Here is a 10,502-nt window from a genome sequence, read left to right on the forward strand (position 1 = left end):
AGAACATCCCTGCTGGGATAAGACAGACCTACCCAGAGCAAGGGGAAGAGAAGGCAATCTCAAAGGCCAGGCCAGGACAATTCTTTTCCTTGTGTTGGTGACTTTAATGCAAGGATGGACTCTGGGCCATTTCCTGCAGCCACCAGGAACATTGCCTTCAGAATGAGGACTGTTTTTGTCTGCTAGACTGTGGGTCGGGAGTCTTCCTAGATGCTGGGGAGTAGCCCCCAAACTGCCAGGTAAAAAGGAATGAAAATAATGACCTTGAGTGGTAGTTTTTTCTTCTGGAATTCTCTGGCCATCAACAACCAAGAATTCCCATCAATCTAACAAGAAGCTAGACTCTATACTATATTTTGGGCTATAGTTTGGTGAATAAGAGACCTCAACTTCTGTTGGGTGACATCAGACCATATCCATCTCGTAAAGAACAAGCTGGCAGTGCAGTCCAACATTGAAATTCAATACTAGCTTTGCTAGCAGGCTTCCTGCTAAGGTGGTACTCTTAACTGGTACTTTAACACAGATACACATACACACACCACACACCACATCACAAGAACTGAAGTCGACATTCATGACCACCCCTGAGGGCTGGCAACAGGCATGAGGCTTCATTCCCTGAGAACCTTTATGAAGAGCAGAGCTGTCCACATGTCTATGCTAGAATCACAGCTCCCCAGAGAGAGGTGTGTTGAATATCTCACACTAAATATACCCTGTGGCATATTTTGAGTTAGTTACTAAGAGAAACTGCAGACCTTTGAAAACTAACATTTCTAAAAAACAAACAAACAAACAAACAAACAAAAACATCCTTTTGTAAAAATAGACAAAGTAATTAAGTCATTAATTATTACAAAATAAAACAGAGGGCTGAGGAGATGGCTCAGTGGTCAAGAGTTCACACTGCTCTTGCAGAGAACTGGACTCCGGTTCCCAACACCTACATTGGATGTCTCCAACCACCGGTAACTCCAGCTCCAATTCAGGGACATTCATGTGTACACAAACACAACACACACATAAATATCCATAAAGGGAACGTAAGATGCAGGCAGAACGGCTTCTCTCCTCACACTCAAACAGGCTGCAGTGTGACACTTGCCTGGCAGGGACCACAGTGACTGCTTCTTAGGAGACCCTCATCTGTATCACTGGTTTCCTGCCCCTCCCTGCCTTCCCCTTCTCTCTATGCCTTACATAAAGTTCAGCCATTTTGCCCCCTTGTGAGTCTCAAACGCGCATAGCTTAGGATGGTATGGAATCTATGTTCTTTTACATGCTATTGACTGTTGTCAGTCTATCTCGTTTACTGAAATATTCAGCCTTCTGAAGGAAAAGAGTCCCTTTAGGATACCCCACCACCACCACCAAAGGCATGAATTGGCCCAAGCAGTGGAGGTGCACGCCTTTAATCCCAGCACTAGGGAGACAGAGGCAGGTAGAGCTCTGAGTCTGAGGCCAGCCTGATCAACAGAGTCAGTTTCAGGATAGCCAGGGCTATACAAAGAAACACTGTCTGGGAAGGAGAGGAGAGCGAAGTTGAGAGCAGGGTATAGGATCACAGGCCCTCACTGTTGCTCAATGGGCGGAGGCTAAACCTACAAGGAAAACTCAGATACCAGAGGTCCTGACAATGGCGGTCCTCTCCTGAGCACGTGATGAAGCAGGATGCCACACCCTTTAAGGGACCTGGTTCTCTGTCCAGGAGAAGGTGAGACACCCATCCTGGACCACCCGGCGCGAATGGTGGTTTCTCTCATTTTCTCTTACGCAGAGCAGTCTGCTTGTGGCTGGTAAGGGGCTGTGGTGCAAGGCTGCAGGGCACACCAGACGGAAGGACACACAGCAGAGCTCCAGCCCCCATCATCTGAGAACTCTCTGAATGTTATCAAAGTCCCTTAATACTGTCAGTCGCATTCTTAGCATCTGTATCTATATATAATTAAGGCTTTTCTTTGCGTTTTCTTAAAAAAAAAGAGAGAGAGACTTACTTATTTTTATTTCATGTATATGAGGCGTTCCTGTTGTTTTCTTTATATCTTTCCCACTCTTAAACATACACAGAACTATCGCCACTCTTCTGGGAAATGCAAATTAAAATAGGATTTCACCAAGCAGTTTTAAAAATAAGATGCATTGACAAAAATAAAATATCAATTAGGAGAAAAACCACCATAAACCCAGGCAATTCTGGGCCGACGGAGTCCCCTCCCCCACCACTTCTGAGAGCTGTAATCTGTCACAAAGGTGATTTAAGAATGAAGGACTTTTGTCTCCCAGTTTACTTCATCAGCTTCCCAAAGGGGAAGTTGTCCATTAAATGAAAAACAATTTGCATTTTCAGCACAAAGGGTGCTCTTTGCCTCTGAGCTCCGGCCTCTCCTTGGTGGCGCCTTTTCCTGGAGAGAGTTTCCATGAGGCATGTGAAGTGGTTTGGGCCAAAAGCGGCTCAGACAGCACTGTGCTGTCTGGGCAGCATTGTCCCCTTTGTCTGCTCAAGCAGGACTCAATCTTATTCTGAGAAAGTCGGGGCTGACGGGCCCCATATGCGGGTCTTCAGCCCCTTTTCAGAGAGTTAAGCCCCCAGAAGCAAGGCCTTTCCCAGAATGCACTGCCCACTGGTCCGGGATCTCTGCATCGCATGCTGGCTTGAATGGGGGCCTGGGTCAAGGAAGGTGCTTGTGGCTGCTAATCTACAGCCGGTGGTGGGAGCAAGACAGGGCTTCCTCTCTGTGGCAGAGAATAGAAGACAGGGCTGGAATTCAGGTGCAGAAAGAGGAGACAAGGGCCTTAGAGGTGGAAGCCCACCCTGTGCCTCCCAGCCCAGCCCTTTCAAACGTGTCCTTGCCGCCCCCCACCTGCTTTGCTTGATACTTGAAATTCCTTTACCAGGAGGCAAAGCCTCTCCGACCACTTTGAAGATGAATGTGGATTAAACTAAAATGTGCGCAGCAGAATAGGCTTCCGGAAAGCCAGAGAGGCACATCCCCCCACCCCACCGTCACCCCCACTCCCCATTCCTGCCATTAAGCACTACTTTGAAATTTCCAGTTATTTAATTAAGCTGGAGCAGCGGATAGATCAGAATGTGAACCAAATCCCAAGGAAGCTCACTTTCTGTAATCAAAGGATCAGAAAAAGGGAAGCCTGGCGAGAGTTTAGCGCAGGGACTGGGAGAGGGCTCGGTGGGTAAGGTGCTTTGGGCGCAGTCTGAATTCCCAGCCCCCGCACGGCACTCAGAGCTGGGGAGGCAGAGACAGGTGGATCTGCAAGACTAACTTGCTAGCTCCAGGTTCCAAGAGAGACCTTGGGGAGAGAGGGGAGGAAAGGGGGAGGGAAAGGGAGATTTCTTTAAGCCAGACAGGTATTTCAGGAACTCCACGAGAAGAAACACAATGGTCAAGGTCAGAAAGATTGCTGGAAGAAAAAAAAATGAACACAGTGAGCTGTCCACAGACATCTCTGAGATTCCTCCTCCCCTGCTCCAACGTATTTTTCTGTCTGTTGCTTAGATTAAGATAACGTCTACAAGTTCACCGGTTCTTTATTTGGTCCACTTCATTCTACTATTAAGCTCCATCCACTGAGTAAAATTAGGCAGAAATAGTAGTGCACATGTATAATCCTACTGCCCTGGAAGTGGAGGCAGGAGGATTAGGCATTCAAGACCATCACATTGAGTTTGAGTGAAGAAAAGCCATGGGAAGGCTTTGTCTACAGACCACACACACACACACACACACACACACACACACACACACACACACACACGCACACGCGCACGCGCACACAGAAAGAGAGACAGAGACAGAGACAGAGAATATATGTGAATATCTGAAATAGTCTGAAAATATCTGAAAAGGAAACACGATTAAATTTTATTTCTTATATGTGTATGGGCATTTGGCCTGTGTTAGTGTCTGTGCATCATGTGCACACATCACCCTTGGAGGCCAAAAGGAGGATGCCTGATCCCCTTGAACTAGAGTGATAGATGTTCATGAGCCACCACATGGGTGCTGGGAAGCAAACTCAGGTCCTTGGCAAGAGCAGCAAGCACTCATAATGAGTGAACCATCTTTCCAACCCCTTCACAATTTAAACATTCAATGCAAATAGAAGGTAAACTTGGAAAGTCTTCTCTACACAGCATTCTGCCCTCCTCGTTCTGTTTAGACCAGGTGAGAATGCTACCATCTTCCATTGGTTGACATAGATTCAGCCAATGATGGTCAGAGGTCAGAATATCTGGTTGATTCTCAGCTGTGGGGTCCAGATAATCCCATACTGAACCCCTTTCTCTGAAGCAGCGGTTAGCCAGAGAGAAAAATGGACTCTCTGGAAGGAAGAAAAGCCTGCATGGGCTCAGAAAAAAAAAATCAACTTTTAAATAAGACACAAGGAAAAATGAAAAGGTTTGTACAGAAGAAGAAAGCAAGAATTAGGCAAGGGCAGAACAGAACATCAGGACACAAGGCTCACAGAGCTCCCTGGTGCTGGCAGTGACTCAGAAGCCCAGGGATGATATGGGATGATCTATCATTTCATCTGCCAGATGATGTCAGCAGATCTGGTCAGGGTGAGCACTGACTTTCCCATCCAGCCCCCAGTCCCTGACTCCTGACCCTGGCTTTATAAGATGGTAAAAGAATGAACGACTCAGGCAGCGTTGACTTGGGATCTCTAAGTCAGCCGGGTTAGCATGGATGTGAGGGAAGGATGGGGACATCTGAAGGAATCCAGGTAGCTCCTCAAGACACAGAGCTCAGAGGGGAAGGCCACAGATCTGAAATAGGAAATCAAGGTATAAAATGTGACACAGTGTGTCCGTTTTCTGTCTCTGTGACAGAGTACCTGAGATAAACAAGTTAAAAGGCTTCAAGATTCACTCTGCCCCAAGGTTACAGGAGTGCCTAGCAGTGGCCGAGAACCCTTGTTATAGACCTGTGGTGAGCAGGCTTAGCAGGGGAAAGCTACTCACTTCAGGGTGGCTGGAAATTACAACCACATCTCAAAAGCCCCATTCCCCTCTAGGTCTACTCAAGGTTCTACAACCTCCCAGTAGCACCACAGGTCATAAATGTGCCTTTACGGGGCAGTCAAGCTCCAAGTCAAAGCAGTGAGAGAGACATCATTCTGAGTAAACAGTTTTTATTATATTTAGTGTATGTGCATGAGTGTGGTGTAGTTTGGTGTGCTGTGTGTGTGATGGGGGTAGGGAGGAGTGTGTGTAGATGTATGTGCATGTGTGATGTAGTGCGAGGTGTGGATTTATGTCTGTATGGGTGTATGTTTGATGTATTGTGAGTGTATGGGGGGGGGGTGTCTGTGTACCTGTGCAGGTGTGTGTTTGGTGTGCTTTGGATGTGTGTGTATGTGGTATAGGATAGTGTGGGATGGGGTAGAGTGTGTATGCATGTGTGTGTGTGTGTGTGTGTGTGTGTGTGTGTGTGGGATGATGGTATGGAGTGTATGTGGTAGGATGTGAGTATGAGATGTTGGGGTAGAAGGGTGGGGGATGGGTGTGTGTTTGTGTGTGTGTGTGTGTGAGAGAGAGAGAGAGAGAGAGACAGAGAGACAGAGAGACAGAGAGACAGAGAGACAGAGAGGACAGACAGACAGACAGAGACAGAGACACAAAGAGAGTCATAGAATGCATGTGTGGAAGTCAGAGAACAACCTGCTTGAGCTGGTTCTTTCTTTGCATCTTGGGATTAAACTCAGGTTGCCAGGCTGGGCATCACATGCTTTTACCTTGCCAACCCTTTCTTTTTCAGTTTTTGGTAACAGAAGACACCCTGCTTTGGAAAGCTGTTGCTGGGCCCTCTTTCTATTCTCTGCAGTCAAATGTGACCACTCCTCAAGAGCCAGCCTGTACTGGTTGAGAGAATATCCTTATATGAATTAGGATAAGTACAAAGAACTCAGATGACCAAAGGCTACACATTTTCCTCTCGGGGTGGAAAATGGGGACAGATGCTCCAGTCCAGCATCTGGAGCCTTTTAAGTGGTGTACATAAGATGTGTCACGCCCAAGGTGTATATATAGTGCATCCAGGACACCTAGAGCAGCCATTTCACACAGTGTGGTTTATTGTGACTCTAGCCTTTGGGATGGAGAGGTAGGATTGCTGTTCTGAGCTTTGCAGGCACTGAATATTTGCACCCCCTCAAAACGTACATATCAAAATCCTAACCCTTAACTTTGAAAACAGCCATAGGTGATGTCTTCACATGCTGTAAATCAGCTCACAAGGGTAGAGCCCATGTTGTAGTATTAGCGCCCTTAGAATATTCCCAGAGCTTGGTCGCTGACGGCCCACTGAGAAGTTTGCCCTCCAGGAGGAGAAGTGAGCATCCCCCCATGGGGCCTCTGAGCCTCGGGGACAGTGAGATGTCTGGACCGTCCAGCTTATAGCAGACGACATGAGAACTGGGATAAGCTAGAGTGGCAGAGCTTACTGCGAATCTCTACAACTCATTAAGACCACAGGAGCTTGTGTGTTCACAATTCCACCCCTCCACATTCGCTGAGACCCATTTCCAGCTTTATAAAGAATGAATAAAAATTAGGGAATTAACCTAAAATTTCTGGTGAGGAAAAAATATGGCTGAGTCACAGGCCTTCCTTTGAGAGAATATCAGGTTGCCTCTTAAAGATAATATTTTGGGGGGCTGGACAGATGGCTCAGTGAGCAGCACCACTTGCCACCAAGTTCAATGACCTGAGTTCAATCTGCAGAACCCACTTGATGGAGGAGAAAATGGACTTTGCAGTTGACCTCTGACCTCTATATGCATACCATGGTGCACACACACACACACACACACACATAGACAGACAGACAGACACACACACAAATAAATATATGTGAAAAAAACATAAGTAAAACTAAAGACAATATTTTTGATATAAGGAAATGCTAACAACTAAATATAGCTTTTTAAAAAGCAATGATGTATATGACATGGGATTTGAAAGGAATTTGGGGGAAGTTGGCAAGTTCTGAATATCTGTCTGTCTCCGTTGTTTAGGAGACTGGCTCCTCTCACTGAGGTTTTACAGTATTCTTTATCAAGACTTACACACTTTTTTTTCTGTGTACACACATGTGGTGTGTGTGAGAGTGTTTAAATGCTCATGGGCTCACATGTATGTGCAGGCTAGCCTAGCACGCATGTGGCTGCTTGTGCGTGTGGAGACCTGAAGTTTCCTTTTTAATCATTCTCCAATTAACTGACTTTGGCAACAACTCTCGCTGAACCCAGACCTCATTAATTGTCTAGTCTAGTTAATCAGTTTGCCGGGGGAAATCCCCTGTCTCAGCCTCCCCAGTGTTTTTGAAACAACGGCTATACTTGATACATCTAATCTACAGAAATAAATTTTGAATTAGTATGTTTCCTACTAGTATAGGATAAATAAAAGGGATTTATTTTCTTACTTATTTTGAGACAAGGTCTTATTATGTAGCCCTGGCTTTTTTGGAACTCACTATGTAGACCAGACTGGCCTTGAACTCACAGAGATCCTCCTGCCTCTGCCTCCCAAGTACTGGGATTAAAGGCGTGCGCCACCACATTGGTGGCTCACAATCACCTGTAACACCAGCTCAAAGGGATCTGATGCCCTCTTCTGGGTATGTAAGTGGCATACACATATAAACACACAAACATGAACACCTATAAAATAAACCTTTTTTTAAGTGTCTAAGGGATGGGATTATGATCTTTTTCAGTCTACTCTCATACTAAAGGTATTTTACTTTTTCATCTATTTTTTAAAGATTTATTTATTTATTATTATATGTAAGTACACCGTAGCTGTCTTCAGATGCACCAGAAGAGGGCGTCAGACCTCATCACAGGTGGTTGTGAGCCACCATGTGGTTGCTGGGATTTGAACTCAGGACCTTCGGAAGAGCAGTCAGTGCTCTTACCCGCTGAGCCACCTCTCCAGCCCCGGTATTTTACTTTTTAAATGAATGTCTATAATCTTTGTACACAGGAAAGTGTTGGGTAGGGTGGATGCTTATCACAAGGGAGGGATCGTTGCCTGGAGGGTAGCTTCAAAGCTAGGCTGGTGGAACTCACCTGTAGTCTCAGCTACCTAGAAAGCTACCTAGATCCATTTGAGGTCAGCCTGTGAGACATGGCAAGAACCGGTCTCCAAAATCCATACCACAAAAAGGAGCCACCTCACCTCAAATGAATAGGCTTTCCCGATGCCATCGCCTGCTCCGGTAATCACTGAAAGAAACAGTGGCAGCCTTGAAACAAGAGGACACATCTTCAAGCCTCTCTCTCGCAGTCTCTTGTATATCTCTGTCTAGAATGCTCAATACCACAAAGCCACGTTGCTCCACTCCAAGGTTTCCAGCCTTTGGTAACCTGGTTAGAACACTGCAAGTGAAGGGTGAAGGGCTTTTCTGTTTTGTCTTTGGGGTGTGTGTGTGTGTGTAGGTGGGGGTGTGTGTGCGCGCTTTTGGAGGGATCTGTGAGTCTAGAAAACACACTATGAAATGTAGCCAAGCACTAAGCCAACAAGTATTTTATCCAGGCTTGGGGCAGTACAACCTTAGCAACTCAAGGGCAAGCATGTACACTGTCATTGCTTCATTCCTGCCCATTGCTCACCCTAAGAACACCTCAGGGTTCCTTCTGAGAAGTGCAATCTGGCCCCTCCCCTCCTTCACCCCATAGGTCCGTGGCCCTCAATGCCTTGGAAGATAGGGAACCTGGCAAAGAGGATACAGGAATGTGTATGGGGGATGCAGGGACCTGAGGACCTTGGATAGTTAGCCCCCAATACCACTATCTACTAGTACCCAACAATTTCATAGGCTTTCAAGCCCTTCGTTTCCAAAATTGGAGACAGACGACCACAATTACAAGTTTCACAAGTCACCACAAATATACCTACCTGCAGCTGACCTTGGCACCAAGCATTAAAGGGCACACATTTTTTTTTAGACACAGTTTTTAAAATGTTCATTAAAACCCACTATTTTTATTTAAAAATAACAAAAAGATTCACGTTTATTGAGCATAGATATCAGTATACTTTTTCTCTGGGTATCTTCCAGCCTTGTTCCCAGAGTTTCCTGTTCTCTATGTGAAATCTGTTCCCTCCCTGGTTTGTCTGTTCCTGACGACATCGCATATTTCCTCATGGTTATCTTATTCATTCCTAACTCTCAAACAAGCTAACATTGTACCTCTCACTTTGAAGCCACAGAGTTTCTGGCTGCATCTTAACTGCTCTTTGGGGAGTGTTCTTAGAAGGGCTACGTGGGCAGCAGCTATGCAGAGTTCTAGCTGCACAGATACTCGGGCATTTCATGGGCGGCAGCTGTGCAGGGTTCTAGCTGCACAGATACTCGGGCATTTGACTGTGCCTGGTAGGGTATTCAGATCCAGAATACACAAGCTCAGTGGCTTAGTAAGTAATAAAAGCAGCAAACACACGTGTGTACATACCATATATTCATACACACGTATGTACACGTGTGCATACGCAGTGGAAGTGTAAGAAGCATCCGTTAGAAATCCATGGGTCCATCCTAAACAATTCTCATATGGTCATTAAAAAAAAAAAAATCCATGAGAAAGTTTACAAAGTTGCCAAGTTTAGTGAATAGAGGCACAGAATGCATTTTTAAAAAAATAAATTAACATTTGGATTAAAAAATTTTTTGAAACTCCCTTTAATAAAATGTAAGCACACCAGCCAAGAGTTTAGAAATCTGGAAATCTATAGGTGAGAACTCGGTACCTCTGCCTGGTTTATTATTGGTATTATTAGAAAGACTCCAAAAAGAAGTAAATCTAGCAAAGCAACAGACACGAGGGAAACCTGGGGGGCAGTCCCCTTCCCCATCTCCTGATCCATACCTTGATTTTCCAGACAGTTCTAGTTCCACACATGCTGTCTAGTCACACCATTACATGTTGTGCGGAGTCACAGAGGCATTCTGAGACGTAAGAATAAGAGAATAAGACTGGGAGAATCTTCTTACCTGCCCATTGTCCCATTGATCGCAGGAAAGAGCTTGGCAAAGCCTTGCAGAACCTCAGAAAAAGGTGCTGCGAGAACCTCATGCACTTCACCAGGCAAACCAGGCCCACGAAGAGCCCTGCAGCAATGAAGAGCTTCTCCATGGCCTCCTCTGGAGCTGTCTTGCTGGAGATGCTGCTGGACCTGGTCTTTATCCCCGTGTGATTCCCAGGGCAAGTGGCCTGGGTGCCCGCCAGATCTCCTCTGAGGAGGCTCTGGGTGTGTTCCATGTATCTGGGAGCATTTAGATTAGAGGAACTTCTTTATGTAACCTTGTGATTCGCAGGCATCTGAATCAAGTATTCTTAATAATATCTTTACAGCATGGTTAGGGCTTCTGTGGCTGTGGAGGTACTGGGTAAAGAAGACAGTAGACTTGAAGACAAGTGAAACCCAGAGAGAGGAAACAGAGCACTCTGGGAGTCTCCAAAGAGACTTG

The 10,502-nt window shown here is 45.8% G+C and overlaps 1 protein-coding gene across 2 annotated transcripts in view; it reads right to left on the reverse strand.

Annotated features, from left to right (window-relative positions):
* Positions 1–10,301, reverse strand: part of Hsd17b3 (hydroxysteroid (17-beta) dehydrogenase 3) — a 30,989-nt gene extending 20,688 nt beyond the window's left edge. The window contains exons 1-2 of one of the 2 annotated variants that reach the window (NM_008291.3): positions 10,026–10,240; positions 8,210–8,256 (exon numbers count right to left, since the gene is read on the reverse strand). In NM_008291.3, coding sequence (NP_032317.2) covers positions 8,210–8,256; positions 10,026–10,167 — 189 coding nt within the window. In that variant the 5' untranslated portion in view covers positions 10,168–10,240. Of the gene's footprint in view, positions 1–8,209; positions 8,257–10,025 lie in introns of both variants that reach the window. The other variant, XM_006517108.3, reaches the window with a different exon arrangement.
* Between the last annotated feature and the right edge of the window lie 201 nt (positions 10,302–10,502).

Source organism: Mus musculus, chromosome 13 (assembly GCF_000001635.26).
Source record: "Mus musculus strain C57BL/6J chromosome 13, GRCm38.p6 C57BL/6J".
NCBI classification, from domain to species: domain Eukaryota; kingdom Metazoa; phylum Chordata; class Mammalia; order Rodentia; family Muridae; genus Mus; species Mus musculus.